This window comes from Populus nigra, chromosome 7 (genome assembly GCF_951802175.1).
Source record: "Populus nigra chromosome 7, ddPopNigr1.1, whole genome shotgun sequence".
Classification (NCBI taxonomy): domain Eukaryota; kingdom Viridiplantae; phylum Streptophyta; class Magnoliopsida; order Malpighiales; family Salicaceae; genus Populus; species Populus nigra.
Window position 1 is genome coordinate 6356644 of NC_084858.1, and position 25138 is coordinate 6381781.

General features: G+C 33.8%; 4 protein-coding genes across 5 annotated transcripts; 1 reads left to right on the forward strand and 3 right to left on the reverse strand.

The window, feature by feature from the left end:
• Positions 1–2542: 2542 nt before the first annotated feature.
• LOC133698853 (phenylcoumaran benzylic ether reductase POP1-like) lies at positions 2543–4939 on the reverse strand. The gene is made up of 5 exons (XM_062121943.1): positions 4549–4939; positions 4034–4168; positions 3653–3890; positions 3193–3396; positions 2543–2897 (listed from the first exon to the last, which is right to left on the reverse strand). The coding sequence occupies exons 1-5, from the start codon at positions 4729–4731 to the stop codon at positions 2731–2733; spliced, it is 927 nt and encodes a 308-aa protein (XP_061977927.1). The 5' UTR covers positions 4732–4939; the 3' UTR covers positions 2543–2730.
• A 6647-nt stretch (positions 4940–11586) lies between these two features.
• Positions 11587–13979, forward strand: LOC133698657 (aureusidin synthase-like). The gene is made up of 2 exons (XM_062121662.1): positions 11587–11945; positions 12109–13979. The coding sequence occupies exons 1-2, from the start codon at positions 11836–11838 to the stop codon at positions 13760–13762; spliced, it is 1764 nt and encodes a 587-aa protein (XP_061977646.1). The 5' UTR covers positions 11587–11835; the 3' UTR covers positions 13763–13979.
• A 3561-nt stretch (positions 13980–17540) lies between these two features.
• Positions 17541–21138, reverse strand: LOC133698934 (laccase-11-like). Its single transcript, XM_062122045.1, has 6 exons — positions 19933–21138; positions 19656–19807; positions 19320–19564; positions 19093–19221; positions 17956–18879; positions 17541–17870 (listed from the first exon to the last, which is right to left on the reverse strand). Exons 1-6 carry the CDS (start codon positions 20200–20202, stop codon positions 17740–17742), a joined length of 1851 nt encoding a protein of 616 aa, XP_061978029.1. The 5' UTR covers positions 20203–21138; the 3' UTR covers positions 17541–17739.
• LOC133698935 (putative pectinesterase 11) lies at positions 19719–24101 on the reverse strand. 2 transcript variants are annotated; one of them, XM_062122047.1, is made up of 6 exons: positions 23674–24101; positions 23371–23530; positions 23053–23241; positions 22707–22942; positions 22330–22540; positions 19719–19807 (listed from the first exon to the last, which is right to left on the reverse strand). In XM_062122047.1, exons 1-5 carry the CDS (start codon positions 23910–23912, stop codon positions 22339–22341), a joined length of 1026 nt encoding a protein of 341 aa, XP_061978031.1. In that variant the 5' UTR covers positions 23913–24101; the 3' UTR covers positions 19719–19807; positions 22330–22338. The 2 variants fall into 2 exon arrangements, with proteins under 2 accessions (XP_061978031.1, XP_061978030.1); XM_062122046.1 differs by lacking the exon at positions 19719–19807 and having other exon boundaries at positions 22220–22540; positions 23674–24100.
• Between the last annotated feature and the right edge of the window lie 1037 nt (positions 24102–25138).

Consider the following 25138-nt stretch of genomic DNA (forward strand, 5'->3'; position numbering starts at 1 on the left):
CTCAGAGGCCTCGACGCCAAATGATGGTTCAATTTCAAAGTTGGTTTGATCTCCCTTCACAAATGCAGAGCGATCATACGATAAAACCACATTGAGTGGAGCCGAAGCTTCTGCAAAAAACAGATAGGAAAAGAGAAGCGATGTCAAACTTGATGACTTCTCCATACAAACTTTTAAAAGATCTGATACTAAGATCAGTACTGCTAGACATTATTTAAACTCAAGCTGACAGAGGTCCGACAGATGATACCATTACCAGTGTTACGAGTACACTTTTACATATGAAGCTAATGAAATGATATTCATACCTTGAATGTCTACAAAAGTTGCTGCTCCGGCACATCGGTCCTTTCTAGGGTTTTACCAATCCTCCTACAAAGATACAAAATCAAAGGGAAAACATATATCGCAAGTTATACTTATTAGAAATACTTTAAATAAATAAATAAATTTTATTTTTTATGTAATATTCTCGACATTTTATAATACAAAATTCAAATAAACACTAAATAATTATAGGAAAAGCTGGAAATACTTTTTTCCATTTAAATCCCCGTTGAAAATTCTCCAAAGAATTTGGCAGAGTTTCTTGCATCAACAACAACAACAATCTGTATTATTTTAATCAAGATTTTCAACTTTTAATCTGTATGTAAACAAATTATATTCATGACAATATTTATTGAAAATATTCAAGGACAACATATTATCAATTCAATTAATTAAAATTTATTAAATCTAAAATTTATTATCAATTCAATTAATTAAAAAATTGATAAATTACATACAAAATGGAGTTTTTTTTTTTTCCCTACGCAGTCATAACACAAAAAGTAATAATCTTAAGCTCTCTAATTTGCACATTTCAAAAGAGATCCTGAAATGCACATATGGATTAACATGTATCAGTCCATCATTAAATCATTTATAGACATAATAATAATATTTAAGTGAAGTTATTCACCTTCTAAATAATTATATTTTTTAACGTTACTCAAATTTTCAAATTCTTAAATATTCGATAAACATTCATAATAACTCAAGAATTTAATTCTCTAACTGTTCATTTACCTTAATTTCTTTAATTAAGAAATTACTAGCCATTAGAAATAAAAAAGCATATAAAGGAAGAGATATTAATTGAAATATAACATTAAAAATTATTAAAAATACACATATAAAAAAGCATGATGTTTTTTTAAAAGGAAAAATTACAAAGGAAAATAAAAAAAAGGAGGCCAAACCAATGCCTGCCCCCTTAAAGGAAGAGCCATGTGCGGACCTTTCCTTTTAAATTGTTTTTCATCCTAATATTTTTTTTTAAAAAATCTAGACCATGTTTTGTTTGGGATTTTCAAGATTCTAACCACTGTGATGGCTGAAAAAATAAAATATATGTTTTTTTTATCTAACAATTTATTTTTTTACCCAAAAATACTTAGAAAAGAATCTAAACACTTTTACAAATCCATAAATGCCCTTAAGAAACCAAAACAGCCACCCAAAAACCCAAAAACAAAAATCTTTTCAAGTTTAGATCTAGTTTTTTAGGTCATTTTAAGGTTAAAAAACATATAAATAGAACTTCCTTCACTAAATAAAATTCTTTGACACCAAGATCGATTATTTTTGTTGTCAGAATTGGTGAAAACATAGATTTTCTCTCTCTATTGCTAAATTCTGACAGCTTTTTTTTTCTTCTCAAATCATGAATTAAAAAATAAAATAAATAAATTTTTATACTAAACTTAAACTTCAAATTGAAAAAATATTGAGGGACCAAATATATATAGGTTGTAAAGTTCAAGGATTTAAGTAAATATTTTGTTTGAACTTAGAAATTATCACTTATTTATGACCTTTTTTTCTAGTTTAGTTTTTTATCTTTTAATTTTATTTTTATTCAACAAATTTGATTTAATTGTATTTAAATTTAGCCCAAAAAGATGTAATCCCATAAAAAAATTTTGAAAATAAAATTAAAAAAAGCAAAATTTTAAACAGTATATGAGAGGGTGAATAGTGTTCACTTTGCCCACGCTAGGTAAAAACAATGATGTAAATCCATGAACAGTAAATAATTCTTCACACAGTATTAATTGCTACTGAGATTTTTAACTCTTTGTACAGCATTACTATAAGATGGGTGATGCTAAACACAATGGTCTATTTTTTGGTAGGGGAAATGAAGGGCTGAGATTCTCCATGCTATGAGCTAGCTCTCCATGAGCGATGATGGTGGATCTTAATTAGCAGCGTTTCTGTGTCACTGAATGCTGTAAGAGCAAGGACATGACCGATGCTTACAAATTTCTTCGATCGCATGTTTGCATTAACTTATATAAACATCTGCTAATATGGAAAAGCAAGAGGAATGCACCACTATTCTAGAACATATTCTCTGTTAAGATACTTCAGCATGGCAACTTGGGAAAGCTTTCAGGCTTGCCTACCTTGGCTGATGTTCTGAGGGGCATGTTAAAAGGAGTTTCTATACGAAACAATGCATTAATAGGCGCTAAAACACCAATGATCACTCCAATTTTGAGAAATGTGACCTTATAGTCAAAAGGATACTACTTTTGATAGTGATATAATTACACATAAAGTAAATCCCAGCTGGTCCACAAGATGGCTTCTCTTGGTGGTAATTTAATAACGTATATAAGTGCAAGTATTACGACCTCTACATGATTATTTATTAAGGCAATGCTGCTTGACGTAAAACACTCAGACAAATTGATTCAGGTATTCATCCACAGTAGTGTATTTGACATCAGGATAAAGCTCTGAAGCCTCTACACCAAATGATGGTTCAATCTCGAAGTTGGTATGATCTCCCTTCACGAACACTGAGTGACGGATTGATAAAATTACATTTACTGGAACTGAAGCTTCTGCAAAAATAAATAACAAAAAAAGAAGAAAAAAGAATGAATAAAGAGAAGACAAGCAACGCCAAAATTTGCTAACAGTTACTCAAACTCGTTAAAAATGATTTAACTATTTCATCGTGATTATATCCATTTCATGGGCAGATTTATTAAGAAAATGTCATGCTAATGATGAAGTAATGTTATCATCAGATGTGCCTAGGTTGACAGAAGTGTAAATAGATGCTTGTAAATCGAAGAGATTTTACTGTCTATGTCATAGCTGTTAACTTATAAGCTAGTGAAATGATATCCTTACCTCGGATATTTTTAAGAAGTTGTTCCTCTGGAACGTAGATCCTTTCAAGGGTTTTCCCAATCTTCTTCTCCCACAAGGACACAAGGTCATTGAATGAGATAGTGTTGGCTGGGGGTCTAATGTAGAGAATTTTGTTCAAGGTTCTGGGATCATCTACTGCTTTGATAGTGTAGGTGGCAATGTCATCTTCTTTGTTGAAAACAGCTGCAGATCAAAACATGAACTGTAAATTCATTCGATGCATTCATCATCAAGCTTTTCACATGCTTAGATATTGGAGTCCATTACCAAATAGAGCACTTGGTAGGCTAGTGCCTACTTTGATTAAAACAGTTGCATGGCCTTTACAATTTTAGCAGACCATCATCCAAAATCTATGGAGGGTCTGCTGAAATAAACAAGAGACATTAAGAATTTAATTCTATCACAGGAAAATTCAACAGAATTTGTGACACACTACCTTTAGGATTTCCATCACCTACGATGACAACTTTATCTCTTGGAGGAGCAGTAGCTCCAGGCTGGTTCAAAGAAGGAAGGAAATAGCCAGAAAAAAAGTTGGACGATACATAGGTGAACGGAATTCCTTGAGCCTCAATAGCTCTTCTTATGTTAGCCTTCGTAGCAAATGCTGATTTTGCTGGCTCAACAGCATGCACTCTATCCACATCATTTCCAAACTCCGATGGGAAAAATCTCTGCAGAAAAACAACAATTTTCATTACAAGCACATAATTCATAAACTTGGGAATTTTCAAACCCCAATCCAGACAGGAAAAACATATGTCAATTAAGCAACAACTCATGATCACTCAGACAAATTTAACCACGTTATAAATACCTTAACATTTCCAGCTTCTTTAATAGCAGCAATGATCCTGTCTTGCTCAACTAACTGAGCATGACCCACTGTAGAGATCACCACATCCACTTGCTTTATAGCCTTCACCAAACTCTCATGATCAAATAAATCTCCCTTCAAAACGGAAAACACAAAAGCAAATACAAAGAAATATTAAAATTTCCCAGTTTCACATTTTCTTTTTCCAGGAAAAAAAACAGTTTAATTGGAGACGAACCCTATTATTATAACTTGTTGCTGTAACAACTAATAAATCGAGACAAAATTATTTGTTAATCTGCTCCCATAATATATAAGAATTTCTCATTTATAACATGGGTTTTTCAAAAACTTATCCCTAGGGACATAAATTTTTATTATATGAATCACCACCAACAAGTAGCGAAAAAATGGGATAGCTAACTGGTGGCACATGCCCCTGAATCCACGTTAAAGAATTAAGGAAACCCTTATAACCCCCAAAAGAAAAGCGAAAGAAAAAAATAAACACTTACGATGAGGAAATTGACCCCAAGATTCTTGAAGTTGTCAATGACATTGGATTTACCAGGGTTAGAGAGAGTGGAGTCTCTGACAAGAACAGAAGTAGGATGGCCTGCCTTAGCACTAGCTTCCACAATGGATTTTCCTATGTATCCTGTCCCTCCAATGAACAAAATCTTGCTTTTCGTTGCCATAACTTAATTTTCTGTCTGGAGAATTATAAGCAGAAATTGCTGTCTTCGAGTGTCAAAAGAGATTTGATAAAAGCGAAAATTTAAAGTTGCCGAGGGGATTGAGAGTCACTGGATCACAAATCATAGTGAGAGAATGCATGTGTGAAATTACAGAAATACACTTTAGACTGTGAGCAAATTGTGATGTGTGCATGACGATGTTTCTGTATTTTGGCAAGAGAATCTGTCTAATCAAGAAGGTTGTTTTGTCATTCGTGGGTTCTTGTGGGAAATTTTGGAAGGTTTGCACTTTGCAGCCGTAGTAAATTTGGGGATTAATGGGCATTTGGCCTGTTAATCGGTATTGATTCATTTGCTATCATGTATCTACCCATTTTATGGCATATCATTTGGAGTAGTCCAACAAATAATTTAGGTTCTGCAAATATCAAGTACCCTTCTTTTTTTAAAATAATAATCACAAAGCTTCAAGCTTCTTTCTAATCATGATAATCTAAATCTAATTTTGGATTAAATAGTTAATGATCCTCTATAATTAGCTGGAAGAATGCTTACTGTCTTGGCAGTTAAACCATAGTTATTAAACCCGGCTCGGGGTTGACCCGGCCAAGGGGCCGGGTCCCGGGTTTCATGGGTCAACTCGGGTCAACCCGGAAAAATTAAAATTTTAATATTTCATATGAAAAAATCCATGTAAATATAGATTATACATATTATGAAGTTTAAAAGAATATTTTAAAAAGTTTTTTATCCCACATTAAAAAGATATTATGTTAAGCTTTTAAGTTAGAGTATTTAAACTAAAAAAGTTTTTTTATCCCACATTGAAAAAACATAACTTTTTTCTTGGAAACATAGAGTATATATACTAATCGGTTTCAAATCCCACATTGAAAAAACATAACTTTTTTCATGGGAACATAGAGTATATATATGAAAGGACTTCAAATCCCATGTTGAAAAGATACTATGTTATCCTTTTAAGTTGAAGTATTTAAACCAAAAGGTTTTTTATCCTACATTGAAAAAACATGATTTTTTTCTTGGAAACATAGAGTATATATACTAATGAGTTTCAAATCTCACATCGAAAAAACATAACTTTTTTCATGGGAACATGGAGTATATATATGAAAGGGCTTCAAATCCCACATTGAAAAGATACTATGTTATCCTTTTAAGTTGAAGTATTTAAACCAAAAGGTTTTTTATTCCACATTGAAAAAACATGACTATTTTCTTGGGAACATAGAGTATATATACCAATGGGTTTCAAATCCCACATTTGAAAAAAAAACCGGGTTTCATCCGGGTTCGCCCGGGTTTGGCCGGGCTGTTGCCACAGCTGGTCTTTTATCAAACCCAGATCGGTCTAGCCACCGGGTCAATCGGGTCCCAGGTTTAATAACAGTGAGTTAAACCATATTTTTTAGTATACTGTTTTCCTAGCTAAGTTGTCAAATTCAATTCTATTCCATAAGTTAATTAAAAAAATTATTAATTTGAGAATTCATTTGGATCATATTTATATTTGAATTGGATAAAAAATTAACCAAGTTAAATTTGATTAGTTGAACAAACCTAATCGCATTAAAGTAAGGTGTAATTTTTTCATCCTAGTTAGGACCTTGAAACATGTATAAGTGGATACATATATTCCATGGTAATAGCCTCCTCAACTCCAACGCTCCTTAGTAGTACTCTTGACCTGTCTTTTTTATACAGTTCCTTATTAAGTAGTGTATAATTCAATGACTTTAATTTCAAAGTCTTATCCTTGGAATGTTAGTGTTGATGTGGGTTTTCTAGGCACTTTTTTATTAGGATTCCAAATCTTCCTTCAACATCATATTCAACATTCAACATGTTTACTTCATATGTCTTCCCTCTTTCTAAAATCAAAGGAAATAGGTTTTATAACATATAAGCCATGGTCTTAAATAATTATAGAAAACATTTATATCTTGATACTAATTGTTCCAATTCATTTACCGTATCATTTTGCTCCCTTGAAATATGTTTAACAATCACATCATCAAATTGATACAATAGCTCTTCTACTTTAGACAAACATGTTATGGAGAACTATTCTAACATTTAAAGTTTCATATGATCTGATTTATTACTAGTTGAGAATCATTTATGATTTTTACAATTATAATTTCCATGGAAGTAAGTATTTCTAGACCAACTATTAAGGCTTCATACTTAGCTATATTATTAGTGCATTTTACTTGCAATTAGAAAGACATCTTAGTTACGATTCCTTTAAGAGATTTGATGGCAACCCCTATTCTAGAGTTGGAAGATGTACTGGAACCATCAAAATATAATTGTCATAAGATTATTCCAACTTGACTTTCTTATTTGAATATTTCAGTATCCATTGAAGAGTGGTCCACTAGAAAGTTGGCTAAAGCTTGTAATTTAATAAATTTTCAGGGTATATAAATTAAATCATGTTCAACCAAAACTAGACTCCACTCATTAATTATTCCATTCAAGATTGACTTGCTTAACATATACTTAATAACTTCAGTTTGTGTTAAAATACACATAGAATGTGACATCATATAATGTTCGAGCTTAGTAACAACATAATACAAGGATAAACATAACTTTTCAATTGAAAAATATCTGCACTCTATATTTATCAAGACCCCACTCAAGTAAAATATAGCTTGCTCTTCACCCCTTTCATTACCCTAGGCTAAAAAACTTCAAATTGAACTTTTTGTTAGATACTTCAGTGGTTTCCTATATTTTAGAGGAAGTAACACTTGATGGATTAGTTAGATACTCTTTGATCTTGTCAAATGCATCTTAATGTTCTTCTCTCCATTCAAACTCTCTTTTTGACTTGAGCTTAAGTAGAAGTGTGAATACTTTGATTTTTCCTGGAAGGTTAACAATAAATCTTCTTAAATAACTTAATAAACCATAAAAGTTCAAGAATTCTTTCCTATTTGTATGGGTTTTTGCTTTTATATTTGTTTGTGCTTTATTTCTCTTAACTTCTATCTTTTATTATAAATAAAAAAATCCTAAAAAATTCCCTGTTGAAACTCCAAAAACATATTTTAATGGATTCATTTTTAAATTAGATTTCTTCATTCTATCAAAAATTTCTTGTAAGTCATGCATATGTTCTCTAAATTCATTTGACTTAATCACCACATCATCGATGTAGACTTCTAATTTTTTACGAATCAAATCATGAAAAATATCCATAGCCCTATGATATGTAGCTCTTGTGTTTTTCAACCCAATATGCATCGTCACTCATTCATATGCTCCAATCAAATCTCTGATATATAGCCCTTGTGTTTTTCAACCCAACATGCATCATTATCTCATTCATATGCTCTAATCAAACTTGGACATCTGAATGCAATTTTATGGATGTCCTTTTTTGTAATGGGAATCTAGTTATATTCAAAGTATCCATCCATTGTGGAAAAATATTTTATATTTAGCTATGACATCTGTTATAGGTATGTGATACTCATCTTTTGGTGTAGCTTTATTTAGGTCTCTAAAATCTATATAAACCTTAGTTTTATCATTTCTGTTCAACACTACGACTATAATGGAAAGCCATTTTACATACTTCGCAAATTTGATGAACTTAGCTTTGAGAAATCTATGTATTTCCTCCTTGATGTTAGGCACTAACTCTGGAGAAATCCTCTTCTGACTCTAGATTACTGGTCTGGTGCCCTTATATGTTAAGATCTTAAGTTTTACCAACTCTCTATTCAGTCCTAACATATTTTTATATTCCCAAGCAAAACACTCTCTATTCTTTTTCCTCCAATCTTAACCAAGCATTGATGTGCGTTATGTTTTTCTCTAATTCTTCTCCAATGTTTTCTTCTTCCAGCTGGTCAAACTCTCTATATTTCCTTTTATTTTCTTAAACACTTGGACTTTCTTGTAACTTCTATCTTACATTGTCCTTTTCTGATTGTTTGTTTACGTTCAAAGTCCCTAATTATTGTATTATAGCCACTTGTTTTTGTATCTCTCCTTTTGTTTTTGATTCCTTTAATATTTATTCTTATATCTAGTATGTTAATAATCTCTGGATAGTCGCCTAAATTGCCATTTTTTTAGAATTGTTTCCTACTATTGTTTCACTCATTAAGAGAGATTTTCCTCTTTCTTTTAGACTTTTCAGTTAATAAAGGCTTTGTTAGGATTTCACAAATCTCATCCTTTGTTTCTTTAATTCTTATTGATGATGATGGGTGTGTAATTTTAATTGTACTATATTTTTTAATATAAAATTATACTTCTAAATGGTTTGCACATGTTACATATGACATATCTAAACTGCTAAAAAGAAATTAAAGTTATGAGCGAGGAGGAAATCTATCAATAATTACGATTGATTTGGTTCCAATATGGAGCCTATCTTAGTAACTCCCTTCTCTTCCCTTAAAATTACTTCTCTTAACTACTTTGTGGCTTTGGTTTTAATCTCTAACCTTTCCTTCAAAGTCCCTTACTGGTCCAAAACCAAAGACTTCTTGCCTTTCAAACATGTAGAAGCATAATGCCTAGAGACTCTGTGATTTCATCTCATAATATCCACCATTTTTAGAGTGGAAGATTTCAAGATCAAATATCAAAGTGTTAATGGTTGCATTGATCATTTTTAAAAGAAGTCTTTCTATTATGATGTTTTAGGCCAAAGCTATATATATCACTTTGAAGGTCTGTTGAAGAGTAAGACACTCTAGGTTAGTGCCAGTTGTGATTGAGATCTCAAGGGCACCCTTCACTAGCACTCTTGACTATTTAATCACAATAAAAAGGTCTTTACAAGAGTCAATCTAGAGGAATCTATCCCTATTTAAGACATCATATCCCTAGAAATGATGTTAATTGAGCTTTCATCATCCACCAATACCATGTGGACTCAATAATTAGCTAAAACCATTGAAATTACCAATGCATCATTATGAGGGTAAGTTACTCCTATTCATCTTTTAGAGTGAAAGTGATAGGCTCATGCCATGGATTTTGTTGGTGAGACACCGTTAGAACTTGTTTTCCATACTTTCTCTTTCCATTAGAAGTACCTTTCCCTGCCGAGGTGCCCTCTAAAATCATAGTGATCTCAGGAAGGGCTTGAATAGGTTGGCTAGGCTTTTTTGTATCTTGTTCAATATGAACATACCGCTTTACAAACTGTTTAAGATAACCCTTGGCAATCAACCACTCAATCTCTTTTTTAAACATGAAGGAGTACTGAATATCATACCATTTATCCCTATAGAACAATCAAAACTTTTTAGAGGAGCATGCAAGTAGAGGTGTTTTTATAGGGGGTGGTTATTGAACAAAATCTTTCACTATAATAGCTGTAAAGACTTCTGCAAGGGAGACATTCAGCGGAGTTATATATCTCAAGGTATGTTATGTGCTCCTTAACTAGCCATTTTCAATTTTTATTTCCTCCAGACCCATATCCGCTTATGCTCAGCACATAACTGAACCCAAGGATATTGGGTATGGTAGCTCACCAAACATACATCTCATCTAGCTTAGCACGTAGTTGAACCAAAAGAAGTTGTGTCTGATAACTCGTCCGACCATTGCTCGTTTGGGCTTGGCTCATATTCGCACCCGAGGATGTTGGGCTTGGAATTGAGCTAAACCAATATCATCTGGGTTTGACATTCTGCCAAGCCTTGGGCTATTGGGTATGGACGTAAGTCCAACCCACCTATTATTGAGTTATCACCCTGTTTTTGAACTTTTTAAACAAGGACTTATGCTTAAAATTAATTTTAAAAAATATGTTTATACATTATATTTATTGTTATATGTATTTATGAATTCTAATTAATTACCCATGTTTAGTTAAGTTCATTCCATCATATGATTATGTCATTTTATTACCATATATGATTAATACTTTTCCTATATTTATGATGTTTCAAAGATGGAAATTGCATGATGATTTATAACTGGTTATTATTATAGTTTTGAAACCTGGCCCGGTGGATCACCCTGGGACCCGGCTGACCCGGGGCTGGAATCGAGTAAGGTTTAAGAAAAAATAGGAGCAGTCAAAAACCTGGCTGATCCGACCGGTTGACTCGATGACCCAGCAAGATCTGATCAAAAACTCGGTTACAACCCGTTGACTAATTTTTTAATGATGTTTCAAAGATGGAAATTGCATGATGATTTGTTTCTGGTTTTTATCATAGTTTTGAAATCCGGCCTGACAGATCGATCTAGGACTCGACTGACTTGAGGCTGGAATCGGGTCGGGTTTTAAAAAAATAGGAGTAGTCAAAAACCTGGCTGACCCGATCGGTTGACTCGATGACCCAGCAAAATCCAGTCAAAAATTCAATTACAATCCATTAACTAATTTTTTTTACCAAAACAACATTATTTTTATTTATAAAAACATTAAAATTGACCTGTCTTTGAGCCGGGTTCACCACCCAACCAAGTTTAAAAACACTTGTATCTATCACTTTCTCAACCGTCCTGGTCTTGCTTAGATTAACGGTCTAGTTGATCGCAGCGTGGCTCGGGATCCGACACTAGTTATGCCGGCAAAATTAGCGGTCGTGATAGAATACGCACTCAGCATTTATACAGCACACACTACCACACAAAATTGTTACGGATAGATCCGTGGAGGAAAGAATCTCTAAGTGGATCCCACAAATGCACGGGCGGGTCATTATAATTAATTATAAATTGGATGCTTGTACTGATGCAGACAAGTCGTACATAAATTAAGGTCCCGGCAACTTAATTGTGTTCTTTGTCCAAAAAAAGAAAAAAAATTTGATAGTAATCTTAGACTACAGCCAAACGTTAACCCTGCATGCGTTTAATTTGTTTCTCTTTGTACATCAATTTGAGTACTTAAATTGCTAAACCTTGTTATCTTTTCTTCTTGATTTTTTATATAGCCTCTGACTTCTTTACTTCTATCCCAGTCGAGGCAGAATTGCATGTGTATAGCATTAAAGAGGCATGGTCTGGGTACGTTAATATCCCCTCATCAATTATTATTTTTTTGTTTAAAAGGTTAGAGGCATACTGGGAGGAGTGTAGGATTTTCCGAGCATGGAAGCAAAGAAATTGGGCCTGGTCCTCGGCATAATCACTATTGTGGCAGCTTTATCTCGGATTCTTCATATCCTTGAAGCACCGGAAGTCCAGCATGCGCTTTTGGGGTAGGTTTTTCTTCTTCTTTTTTAATGGTGCTTGTCACCTCAACCCACTTTCTCTCAATTAGCTAATGCAATGTCACTCTTCCTTTATTTTCCTTTTATTGTTGGTGGTTCGACTACATGCTTTCCGAATGCAAAATCTCTAATAAGTTGCTAATACTTGCAGGGAATTCAATTTCATAATCCCAGGCATGCTAAAAGTAGCCTCGTCTCCGGGGAAGGATCAACAGGAAAAACCTCTAGTTATTTTGCCAAATTTAACATCGTGCCATGAATCTATGGGTCGCTCTGATCTTCCTGTTTACTGCTGCCCACCAATGAATCAATCAAATGTTGCTATTATTGATTTCCAATTTCCTGATCCTTCATTGCCTTTGCGTGTACGACGGCCAACCCATCTCCTCGACGAAAACTATATTTCCAAGTACAAGAAGGCTATAACCATAATGAAGTCTCTCCCAGACACTGATCCTCGGAGTTATACTCGTCAAGCCAATCTGCACTGTCTGTTCTGCACAGGAGCATATAACCAGCAGGGCTCCAATTCTCCACTTAACATCCACAGATCATGGCTGTTCTTTCCCTGGCACCGTATGTTGATCTATTTCCACGAACGTATCCTTGGAAGTCTCATAGGCGATGACACATTTGCTTTGCCATTCTGGCCTTGGGACATTCCTGAAGGAATGGTGATTCCTGAAATGTACATGAAGGCTCCATTTTTCCATGAAGCACGTGACTTTTCTCACTTTCCACCAAGTGTGGTTGATTTAGACTACAGTTGTACTACGCCTAGCAGTGAAGACTACAGATGCTTCGAGAGTGGGTTTGGACCTGAAGACCAAGTTCACACCAACTTGGTGATGATGTATAACCAAATGGTAGCAGGTGCAAAGAAGATGGAACTCTTCATGGGCTGCCCTTATAAGGCAGGGGAGGGAGGGTCTTGCAATGGGCCTGGCACCATAGAACTAGCCCCTCACAACACTGTGCACAAGTGGGTAGGGAGCAATTTGAATCCGGGAAGCAGGGAGGATATGGGTGTCTTTTACTCTGCTGCAAGAGACCCTATTTTCTATCCACACCATGCCAATATCGATCGTCTTTGGGACGTTTGGAGGACGCTCCATGGGAACAAGGTTATCACTGATCCTGATTGGCTAGACTCTTCTTTTTTCTTTTATGACGAGAAATTGCAGCTCAATAGAATCAAAATTCGCGATGTGCTGAGTATCACAAAGCTGCAATATGCGTATGAGAAGGTCGATTTCACATGGCTTAATAACCGTCCTAAGCCTTCTGTTCCACTAGAAGTGGCCCGTAACATACTAAGGATGAGGCAAAATGCGAAGCAGCAGCAACTGCAACGAAACGACATTCTATCCTCTAACTTCAGTCCCCATGGCCGATTTCTAGACGCTACCTTAAGAACAAGGGTCAATAGGCCAAAAGTCCGAAGAACCAAAAAAGAGAAGGAAGAAGAGGAAGAGATCCTGGTTGTGCATGGAATTGATATCCCAGAGGAAAGATATGTTAAGTTTGATGTTTATGTTAATGTCGTTAATGAGACGATTATGAATCCGAGGTTCAGGGAATTTGCAGGAACCTTTGTTCACATTGATCCGGGCGTGACCAGGGCAGCAAGGGAGAGCAATATTGAAGTTTTCAGAAAGAAGACTGATCTTAAGTTGGGGATCTCGGAACTGTTAGAAGATTTGGAGGCAGAAGGAGATGAAAACATATGGGTGACATTGTTGCCGAGGAGTGAAGGCTGCATCAACACGACAGTTGATGGGTTAAGGATTGAGTATATTAGATAAATAAAGCTTCCTTTCTTTTCTTTTCTTTCTTCCTTGTTTTTTCCCCCTCGATTTGAATTCTAAATTTGATGCTATTCATGTGGTTACAATGATAGATGAGTGATTGTCTTTGTAGTATCGAGGGGGGAGGATGTAGTTCTGCCTTTTGGCAGTCTGCATTTCTTTGTTGTTTTTGTTTTTGTCTGATAAATTATAATATTACTAATTCTGTTTGCATAAGTTTTCATATGTAAAAATAATTGATTGATGATGTTTTTTTTTTTAATGTCATTCCATTTTTATCCTGACTATATATATATATTTAGTAAATTAAATGTTTTATGTTGAGTAAACTTGAAGATAGTAAAGAATAATAAGAGAAAATGAGTGGAAAAGATAGAGGTGAGAAAAAAAAATCAAAAAACTGATTAAACCGAGAAAACTAGAAAACAAATAACAGAAAAAATCGAACCGCGAAAAAAAACCTATTAGATTTTTGAAAAAACCGACCGGTTCGGTTCGGTTTCAGTTTTATAAGCTTGAAACCAAAAAAACCGAACCGAACCCAAACCGAAAAAAACTAGAAAAAAACCAAGTCAAACTGGCAAAAAAACCGAGCTAATCTAGTTTGAATGGGTTTTTGTTCTACAAAATCCGAATCGAACCGAAACCAATCAGTTTGATTTTATTTTTTTAATTTTGGTTTAGTTTTTTTTATAAAAACTGAACCAAATAAAAAATAATCATTCCTAAAAAAAAGAACAACATAAGATAAAAATGGAAAGTAGTAGAGAGTATTTTCAAATTTTAGTGTTTAGTATTTCATAAATTCTCGGTCCATATATTTTAATATATCATTTTTAAAAGTTATCATCACAAACTCTTACTTATGTTTTATGGTATGATTATAATATAATGATGATACCAAAATTCTAATCATAATAATTGCATCTCAATAAATAACTTTTAATTATTGAAATACTTCAAATCAACTACCCTAATGTAACGAACACTAGGGAGTGGATTAATTTGTAATGTAAGTATTAAAATCTGGACTAAGTCAAAAAAATAATCTGTACGTTTCTGATAAACGCGTGGAATGCACCCTCTCAACACCCTGAATATTGGCTATTTATGATTTTTATCATATTTTTTAAAATTTGATGAAATAATACAATTAAAAGAAGTAGTGAAATAATATAGTTTATATAAATGCAAAAAAATATTAAATAAATAAAAAGAGAAGGTTAAACTTAAACTCTTATTATAATATCATTGATATTATTATAAAGATTTCAGCGAGATAAATCTAATAATATCAAGAAAAACTATCCATAATAATACAAGGAGGTTGAACTTACCATCCAAGAATAACATATAACCCACCTATCTTCGGCAGGTTCACCGTTTGATATGGTATCATCATCATATTATAATTAGAATTAAAAAGACGAGTCCATTTGTTTCTGGACTCGATGATAAGCCTCGTTTTATGACAGACCCTCATTTCGATAGACACCCAAAATGTCTTCTTGATATCATTAACCTTGCCTCCATTTGTTTCTGCTAATCCCAACGGAAAAGAAAATAAAGCAAGAACAAACCAGAAAGTGATAAAAAGAACCGCCTCATCCCTTACAGACCTGTGTTTCTCGCCACTTCCCAGGGATTGAGAACTACTACTGCAGTTGCATACATTACTGAAGTTCTTTCAGATGTATCGTTTGGGCCTTGGATTTACTTGGAAGGTCATGTCTCGAAGCCACGTATTGGATTCAACTAGATTAGCAATTTGGTTGGAAATATGCTATCAATACACATATGCTGAAGTCACATGTATGCCTTCAGAATATTACTAGCTTTTTCACCTGCGGTATGTTACGGATCAGTTCTTTTTTTTTTCAATCTAAAAAAATAATGTGAGGATGTTAGGAATTTAAAAGTTCCATAATAGCTAAATAATAACAACATATTAGATTAATTCAAATAAACAATGATTAACATGTGAAACTCATAATTTAAAATATATGATCACGATAAAAAAATGACCGGAATAACTTATATTAGTGGTCAGCGCAATGCTGCAAGCCAAACTATTTTTTTTTTATGTAAAAAGAACAAAATTAAGGCAACACTAGGATTTCTAAAGAAGTAAAATAAACCCAAGTTATTGAATTTAATAAGTTTGATTAATTTAATAACATAAAAAAGACAACCCTAATTTAATAACATTAAAAACCAAACAAGCCATGACAATCTCCTAAAATCGGGTTAATATTTCAAAATCATAACTTGTGAAATATCAGATCTGAACTCAATTAAGAACCCTAATTCACAATTAATTTAATGTTGAAGGATAAAATAAAAAAAATCAATCTATTAGGTTTATTGAGAATTAAAATAATTTATTTCAATTTACTTTCTATTAGGTTATCTCAACCTTATGACCTGAAGATATTGCTTAAAGGGTTAACCTAAGTTGACTCGGGTTGTTTTTTGTGTTTTTTTAATTAATTTTATTTTTTAATTTTATCATTCAATGTTATATCGATTGGGAATTGAGATTCATAATTTTATTTTATTTGATTTTTATGGGGTTATCTCAGTCTCATGACTAGAATCATGGGTTTGACAGGTTAACTTGGGTCTTTTTTATTTAGGTTATCTAGGTTTCATGACTCGGATCAAGAGTCCTTTAACATTGGATTTTTTGTTTACTAGGTAGTCCCAGTCTCACGAATTAGGTCGTGAGTTTGATGAATTAACTCGGTTGACTCATGTTTTTTTCTTTTTCTTAATTGACTCTCCTAATTCATCATTTGATATCGAGATGATTAGGAATTAGGCTCCATGATTTGTTTTATTTTGTTTTTTATTATGTTATCTCGACCTCATGACTTGGAAATAGTGTCTAGCAGATTAACCCAGGTTGATTCAAGTTGTTTTAATATCATTTTTTAATTGATTTTTTTAAAAAAATTATCATTCAACATTGGATCGATTAAGAATTGAGTTTTATCATTTGTTTTGATTTGATTTATATGAGGTTAACTCAGTCTCATGATCAAGGTCGCGAGTTTGGTAGGTTAAATTGTTTTTTTTTTATTTTCTATGAGATTATATCGGTTTCATAACTCGGGTCACATATTTGCACAGATTAACTGATGTATTTTTTATGTTCTTTTTTTAACTAGTTTCTTTTCTTAATCTCAATCCTTCAATATTGGACTAATTAGGAATTGAACTTCATAATTTATTTTGATTTGATTTTTTGTGGGGTTATCTTAGTCTTATGATCCGAGTCGCGAGTTCATCATGTTAACATGAGTTTTTTTTAGGTCTTTTATTTATTTATTTTTCTCAATTTTATCATTCAATATTAAGTTGACTAGGAATTGAGCTTCATAATTTTATTTTATTTATTTATTTATATTATATTGAGTTATCATGGTCTCATAACTCAATATTAACCATAGTTGATACAATTCAATCTAATATATTATTATCTTAATATTAAAAAAATATCTTTTAAATTTTTTTTTGAGTTAAATTATATTTTTACTGGTCGTTCAGATTGTTTTTAAACATGTTATATAAATTTGATTATATTGAGTAAATCTCCACATTAATTAAGTTTTTTTTTCACCATAAAAAAACATTAACAACGTAAAAACATTTTGTTGTACATTAAAAAAAATAATTGATTCGACCGTAGCGAAATGCAAATTAATTATCTGGTCATGACCTAAAAGAAATCAAAATCAAGCGGTGCTAATCTGCTAGTCTTAACTGGTGGGGCTATCATGAAAAAGAAATTTATTCAACAATAACAAGTTTCAATTACAAAGAATCCGAAACAATAGCTTAATTCAGTTCTCCCATTTACACTTGGCGGCTCTTTCAGCAATCAAGAAATTGTCACATGGAGATTGTAAACTCAAAAGGAGTGTTAGCCATCCTTTTCAAACATTTTAAATTGAGATGTTTGGTTCTGAATGCTAGCAAGGAGGAAGATCCTTAGGTGGAGGCAAGATTGACTGATCTGGACCTACTCCATCCTCGACGACAAATGCTGTTTTCAATCCCCAGCTTGTGTGTAGCTCCAAATGACAGTGCATGAACCATACCCCTGAAAAGTAATAAAACACTTTGGATGACTAAAGAACAAGAAAAACCATGTTGAAGTCCATATGGTTATGCACTACTATATGTACCTGGATTATCTGCCTTGAACCTTATAGCAGTCCATCCACCAGTAGGCACCCCAACTGTGTTTCTCTCGGGAGGATCAACCAAGTTAAATTTTGCTGGGTCCTTTTTAGGGTCAAAGTTTCCAATTCCAGTTCCAACAACGAAGAAGTTGTAACCATGAAGGTGGAAAGGGTGTGATTCGACAGTGAGAAGATTGGTGTCTTGTAGTACCAATTGCACAGTTGAATTATAGACAATTTTACTAAGCCTTGTGCCTAGTGTAGTGCCGAGGTTTGCAGTGAGTGGTACACCAGTGTAATTGAATGGTGATGGAGGGTTATCTGGGAAATCCAACCTAAATATTCCCTTGGTGTTAAAGTAGTGAGCTTGAAGGAGGCCAATTTGGGGCATTACAAAAGTGATGTTGTTTAAGGAAGCAGTGAGTCGTGTTCCATTTAAGCAGGATGGGCATGGATTTATTCCTAAACCAATTGTGTAAAAAAGATGCCTGTCAACTTTAAGAGGCACATTTGCTGGGAATTGTGGAGAGTTTAGGCTTCTAAGCTTGGCATTGTAGCTAAGTGCGAAAGCAGTGTCATTTGGTGCCGGTAGCTTGGGAAGGATAGGGATTACAGTGTTCGGGATGCCTTTATACTGCAGTATAGCAGTGGCAGTTTTGTTGTCTACAGTAAGTGGAGCGTCCATGAAAGGCCTAGCAGCCATGAAATATCTGTTCGGTGATTGCGTTGCTTGAACAAGAACATTTGTGGTTTGTCCTGGTGCAATCAGTACTGCTTGAGTGGTAAAATGTTTGGTGTAAACTGCATCAACTTCTACCACAGTCATGTTGTGACCAGCGATTGCAAAGAAAAGCTCATCGTTGAGTGCAGCATTGATGATTCTCAAGAGGTATGTCTTTCCCTGTTCAACCTCCATGGCAAATGTATCTGCCAAAAGAAAGAGAAAGATAGCGCATGATAACAAAGAGGTGATCTTAATATACAACATTCTAGAAAATTGTTCTCTTCTAAGAATTTGATGGTACACTGGTTTCTTGTAAACTGTCTTGGTGTGTACTCCATATTTGTGAAAAAGCCTTAGAAGATTTTGGAAAATCCATTGATGCTTAACACAGGACTAGGATCAAAATATTTGCTTACGTTTCTCAGAGCATGGGAAGAGCGGCCCTGGCTTCCCATTAATGGTATGCGCGTCAGATGCATTTGGTGGCAATCCCAGCTTGCTCCCTTGTTTTTCAATCTCTTCAACATCATTGTTCCACCATTGGCCTACACATTTTCAAATTGTACAAAAATCAATTGTATTAAAAATGTAAACATCTTAGACAATAGGAGTTCATTAATCAAGTTGTTCATTTCTGTCCAACCTAAAATTATGGTTTCTTCCCTGTGAGGCTGAGGGAAAGGAAATGGGGTTCCTGGTTTAGGCATGATAACAATGGCACCATAGACAGTAGCCCTTAGCCAAAAGATATGTGCATGCCACCACAATGTTCCTCTTTGCCCTGTTACATTAAAATCATAGGTGTAACTATGTCCTGTCTTGATTGGACATTGTGTTATATAAGCAGGTCCATCTGCCCAGCCATTACGAAATTGCTTAAGCCCATGCCTGCAAAAACCAGCATTTATTCCATCAACAAAATAAGATCTTTCACACAAATTCATAAGGTTGCAAACATACATCTATTCATTGATCATACCAATGAATAGACATGTTGTATTTCGCGTGGTTAGTGACATTCACTTGAACTCTGTCTCCTTCTCTAACATATACAGTTGGCCCTGGAAACCTTCCGTTTACTGTGACAATCGGCTTGGCATGACACAGCCTGCTAACATTTTTCACTTGAATCTGGAAAAAATTGAAAAAAAAAACATCAAACTGGTATGAAATTTTCACAAGAAAGAAAAAGCGTGTAAAACGCTAGTATTAATTTTTAAGCACTTTTCATAAATAAATAAATAAATAATACTAACATCAAACAGGTATTTCTTAACAGCAGCTTTGGCCGGATGAGAAATGAATCCAATTAAGCAGAGTAAGAGAAAATAATAACCCAAACAAAAACTTTTAGACAACGCTGCTGCCATTCTGAATGTTTTGAATGCAGTGTGAAATGTTCTTCGATGAGACAGAGTTGAAATCCATTGATATATGTATATATAGTAATTGAAAGAGGCTAAGACAGAAGCTTGTAGAGGGAGGTGGTGTTGTTGAATTAGGTAGAGGATGACTGCAGGTTGCATACAAAAGCTTTGAGGAAAATACTGATAGGGACTTTCAGAGTACCAATTCAGCTTGAAAAGGAGACTAGTAAATCCACAGTTTTTGTTCGAAATATTAGTAATATATACACACGAGCATGAGAGCTACCTTAAGCCAAATATTTCTACTCTGAGCTTTACTGTTAAGGAAAGAGATCAAATTTTGTTCTCCTTTTCCCTTACTATTTTTCATGGGGGTATAGAGTTCCCATTTGGAATGTTACGTACATGTTAATGGGTACAGGAAAAATTTTACACCACAAGGTCTGTGAACCAGAACTGTTGTTGGATGGTGCAGTAACTCCAGCACAATCACTGACCTCTGTAGCTGGTTCATGCCCATGTTATCATTTTTTAATCGTTTGGTCTTATTAGTCTCAAAGTTTTTCTTCTTTTTTACCATTTTCTGGAATAGCTAGCTTTTAATCTATGCACCTGAGTTTTACTTCGCTAGGTTTGGCACACCATGCTGATCTTCGTTATGGTATAACCGAAAGGTTTGGAAGCTAACTCCAACTAGGCTAAGCTTTGTAAATGTGATCAGACTAGTCATGAAACAACTAAACAAGAACCTTGCTTGTGAGTGATTATGTGTTTCTTTCTATTTGTTGAATATTATTTCGGTTGTGATATTAACTGCTCAAATTAGGAGGAAATGATTTCTTTAAAATGCAGCACCCTTTAGACGTAGAGGCAGCTCCTTCAAGTCTCAACATAATCTTTGTTTATAGCCACCGATTGGTTGGTGAGCTTTCGTCATGTGTCTTGGTTTGTTGAATAATTTTGCTCCTATTATTTTGTGAAGCTTCTTATATACATGCGATAATTGAACCGTCGAGCGGCCTCTGTTAAGTATAAGCTACACAACATTCATGTCGGTGCCATATTATCATCTCATTGAGCATTAGTCAATAGTAAAACATTTATCAATAGAAAGAAAACTTAAATCACATGTTGATCATTCCTAAAATTTAAGATGATTAGAAATGAGGATGATATGTTGAATAAGTGATTAGTTTTTTAGTTCAAACAATTCGATTCAAACTCCCTTGCGAGGGTATCTAATAACTTGATATAAAAAAATATACCAAATAATGCATGATAAGCCAAGATGACCAATATCTATGATAATAACGGATAGTGTCTGGTAAGTCAAAGTAACCAATAGTTGTGATAGTAGCAGTTGATGCCTAGCAAATAAAAGTGGTTGTTAGTTGGTACTTGTAAAAAGTTTCCTTTAATGGACGTGAGGACTCTTTTATAGTAAAGTCACTAACTTTGCAAAGAAATAAACTACAATGATATTTTAGAGAGATAAACTCTAAAAATATATATGCTGAAAATATTAAGAATGAAGAGATTGTGAAACTTGAGTTTGAAGGATTCATTGTATATTTATAGCCTATGAATCTTGTATTTTTGTGAAGATAATAGGCTAAAATATAATTTCATCATTGTGATATTTGAAGTTGTATTATATATACTTAAAATCTATGTATTTGATCAGTATAAAATACTGAAGGACTCGCGTTAAGTCCTAGATTTTAGTGTTGGGTTCAGAGCTCGCACTCAAACCTAGGGTGTTGGATTCGGGGCATGTGCCTAAGCCTACAAGGGATGCTCGGGTATATACCCAGCACCCCAAGAAAGTAGGTGATGAATTGAGACATTATGCCTGAATCCAGTAATGGTTGTTGGTGTACCCAGCACCCCCAATTAATTTGGAGGGTGCTAGTGTGTCGAGCACCCCTAACTCTTGATACGCCCAACAAGGTATCACACCTAGCAAGGCTTTTTTATTGGGTGTAACAACACGCTCAACATGGCTTGAGTCATCATGTTCAAATTCATATATTTTGATAGTAATTGAGTTCGAGCATGGTAGCTTGAATTCAAAGATGATGATTTTTTTACTTTTTAGGTAATTTTTGAATTCACATGAGAACTTTTTTAGTTCCTTTTTATTTGTTTTCATCACTTAATAAATAACATCTCCTCATAAAAGGATAAATGAAAGAATATATTCAATGTAAGAATAACATAATATTAATGGTATCCATTAAATACAAGGAATTGATGACAGGAGTACGAATTGGCAACAGCTTTTACCTTTTGAAATCACAATTTGCTGCCAGGCTTAATAATGGTAGAGCCTCGTTTGAAGGAGGTTGGTGCAGGTCTAAGCCAACTACTCCCTCCGATCATGTCTTTGGTTAACAAGGGTGCAGCATCGTCATTGGACAGGCTCTGTGACCATCCAACCCTCTTAGATATATCAGCTCCACGACCATAACACTTGTATTCGGCGTAGAACACCGTACTACCATGGAAATTGAACAAACAGAACTAAACATGTTAAAAAAGCATTCTACAGTTTCTACTCATTAATAATGAACACAAAAAATCATGTTACGAATTGTAAGGATATTAATTAGTATTTTGTTGTTAGATTCTGACATGAATGTGTCAGCAGAACACCCACGTACCTATGCTTGCTTGGGTCAGCCCAATCATCCCACCCTGCAGGAACTATCACAGCTGACATGTAAGTGAAGGCATACAGCACCCTAGAATAAGCACCCCATGGCCGTCCTAGAAATGTAGTTCCGACACCGGTGATTTTGCAACCCAAGAAGACAAAGCCAGTATTCTCAGATGCCAAGTTCCTATGTTGAGCGGTAATAGATCCATTATTTGTGGAAATTGAATGTAAATGACACCTCTGCAGAAAAGAAAAATGTACGAGTGAAATAATTTTCTTTTCGGTTGCTAGTTCTTTTGGGTTTTAATCTGTAGAAACATTAGTTTAAGCAGAAATAATGTTGTGCTCACTTCAAAGAGCGAAGCAGCATTTCCGCATATGAAATCTGTGGCTCCTTCAATGTAGCAATTGCTATAATAATGTGATCCAGTGTCATCGAGGAGAGTATCCTGATAAGAAAGAATCCTGCAACCATAGAATGCAGCTCTATCTCCTGACACCCTTAGTGCAACAGCTTTGCCTGCGCTTCCAAATGTATTCTATTGACAATAATCAAGATAAAAAGATATCAGTCAAAATTCCTTAAAATATAGTAACATTTAGTAGCTTTGTCAAGTTTCTACCACACAAATTAAGAAAATGAAAGGTAATACAAAGCAGCTAAGTACCTGAATAGTGAGATATCGACCAACAAAATCAGAAGCCAGTACAGTTAGTGTAGGAGACTCCATTATGTTCCCACCATCATTCCATGTTATTATAGTGTTTGAAGGCTGTGTGCCACTCAATGTTATGAAGGGCTTATCGGCAGGAACAACAATCTTTTCTCTGCTTAAGCACAAATTATATATTGACACAAAATTAAAAATAATACCAAGACAAGCTCATTAGAAACATACAATAATCACGTTTTAAGCATCACTGGATAAAAAAACATCAGTTAGAACATAAACTAGCACTTCAGCTCAAACCTGTAAGTTCCCGGCTTAACCCAAATGAAAACCAATTCAGAGTTATTAGATGGAACAGAATCAATGGCATCTTGTATCTTCTTAAAATCTCCTTTACCAGACTGTTCAACCCTTATCAGAATAGCAGTTGACATGTCTATTGATCCAGTGGTAGCGGCAGACATGAGGGAAAGTAAAGCAAAATGAGCTAAAATCACAGCAATATAAGCTGCATAAACCTTCATTGTAGCAGAACCCATGTGAGCATGTGATTGATCACTTTTCTTCGTCTAGGAGGCAGTGCAGAAAATTAAAATTTCACAAAACAATGGTTTAATTAGTTTAAGAATCAATCAAAGGTACTTGATTTATATATATATATATGCTGTTCAGAGAATTTCAATGGTTCTAATTATACGTTTTATCCAAATGAAGGTCAATGAAACTGGTGGCAGCGGCCGTTTTCTCACTAGTGAAGCTTAAAGATGATGATCTTAGCATAAATATGCAGGCGAATTACAGAGGAATTATTGTAATTGCCAGCGGACAAAGCTTGACATGCACGGATTATTTGTTTTTGAAGTTGTACTGTATCGTGTTACATGGCGGCCGAAATCAATGTTCATATAATCCATCCAATTTAGTCCATAAAATTAATATTTTTTAATAGAGTTTTTCATTGATTTACAAGAAGAATGCATGCTCTAGCTACACATCCTATAACGTGAAAATACGGCCGCCAACTTTTAGTAGAGCCCAGCAAATAATTTTAGTAGTTTTTGGATAGGCGGCTGAGAACAGGAAAAACAGTTAGATTGGGTTAAGATTACTCTTCTTTACAAAACGAAAATATTTTCATCAAGAAGCTAACGCGTAATTCACATTAAAAATTATTAGTTATAAATTATAAATTAAATTATAATGATTAAATTAAATATAATTTAATTAAAATATTTTTTTAAAATTAAGAACTACATGGATTATATTTGTAGACCTAAAAAAATCAAGTAAGAACTTGATTATATTAATTTCTAAAACTATCCTGAATTAATATATAAATATTATTTAGGAGGCAAATTGATATTTTACTAATTTATAGGGGTTTTCAGATTTTTTTTATAAATAGTAAGTCATGCCTTTTATTTTTGTGGTTGTTTGTTACATAAAAAAACTACGTAAACACAATATTAAAACTAGCATTCTAGGTATAGTAATCTCTCTTTTAAATAAGGATTTATGAGATTTCTTACGAGTGATTCGTGTGAATTACCATTGAAAATCAGATAATTTGACGAGCTATAGTTTGCGACAACTTAGTCTTTAAGGAATTATTTAAAGCAAAAAAAATCAAATCTTTATATAATAAATTTCTAAATAATTCTAGATCTATCTAACATGATCTTAGAAATTCTCAAATAATTTTATTTTATAAATGTATAATATTCAAGAACTCAACAAAATATATATATATATATATATATATATA

What these genes read in the sequence shown, in the direction of transcription:
- LOC133698935 (XM_062122047.1), bottom strand. Translation starts at nt 23,912, where the DNA reads ATGGGTTCTGCTACAATGAAGGTTTATGCAGCTTATATTGCTGTGATT. An exon ending in ATGCTGCTTCGCTCTTTGAA is followed by an intron (nt 22,943 to 23,052) that starts GTGAGCACAACA and finishes TCTTTTCTGCAG; the next exon opens with AGGTGTCATTTACATTCAAT. An exon ending in GCTGACCCAAGCAAGCATAG is followed by an intron (nt 22,541 to 22,706) that starts GTACGTGGGTGT and finishes TTTCCATGGTAG; the next exon opens with TACGGTGTTCTACGCCGAAT.
- LOC133698934 (XM_062122045.1), bottom strand. Translation starts at nt 20,202, where the DNA reads ATGCAACCTGCAGTCATCCTCTACCTAATTCAACAACACCACCTCCCT. An exon ending in CTTCCCATGCTCTGAGAAAC is followed by an intron (nt 18,880 to 19,092) that starts GTAAGCAAATAT and finishes TTCTTTTGGCAG; the next exon opens with ATACATTTGCCATGGAGGTT. An exon ending in GTTCAAGGCAGATAATCCAG is followed by an intron (nt 17,871 to 17,955) that starts GTACATATAGTA and finishes ATTACTTTTCAG; the next exon opens with GGGTATGGTTCATGCACTGT.
- LOC133698657 (XM_062121662.1), top strand. Translation starts at nt 11,836, where the DNA reads ATGGAAGCAAAGAAATTGGGCCTGGTCCTCGGCATAATCACTATTGTG. An exon ending in GTCCAGCATGCGCTTTTGGG is followed by an intron (nt 11,946 to 12,108) that starts GTAGGTTTTTCT and finishes TAATACTTGCAG; the next exon opens with GGAATTCAATTTCATAATCC.
- LOC133698853 (XM_062121943.1), bottom strand. Translation starts at nt 4,731, where the DNA reads ATGGCAACGAAAAGCAAGATTTTGTTCATTGGAGGGACAGGATACATA. An exon ending in TTGGGGTCAATTTCCTCATC is followed by an intron (nt 4,169 to 4,548) that starts GTAAGTGTTTAT and finishes TCCGTTTTGAAG; the next exon opens with GGAGATTTATTTGATCATGA. An exon ending in ACTTCTTAAAAATATCCGAG is followed by an intron (nt 2,898 to 3,192) that starts GTAAGGATATCA and finishes TTATTTTTGCAG; the next exon opens with AAGCTTCAGTTCCAGTAAAT.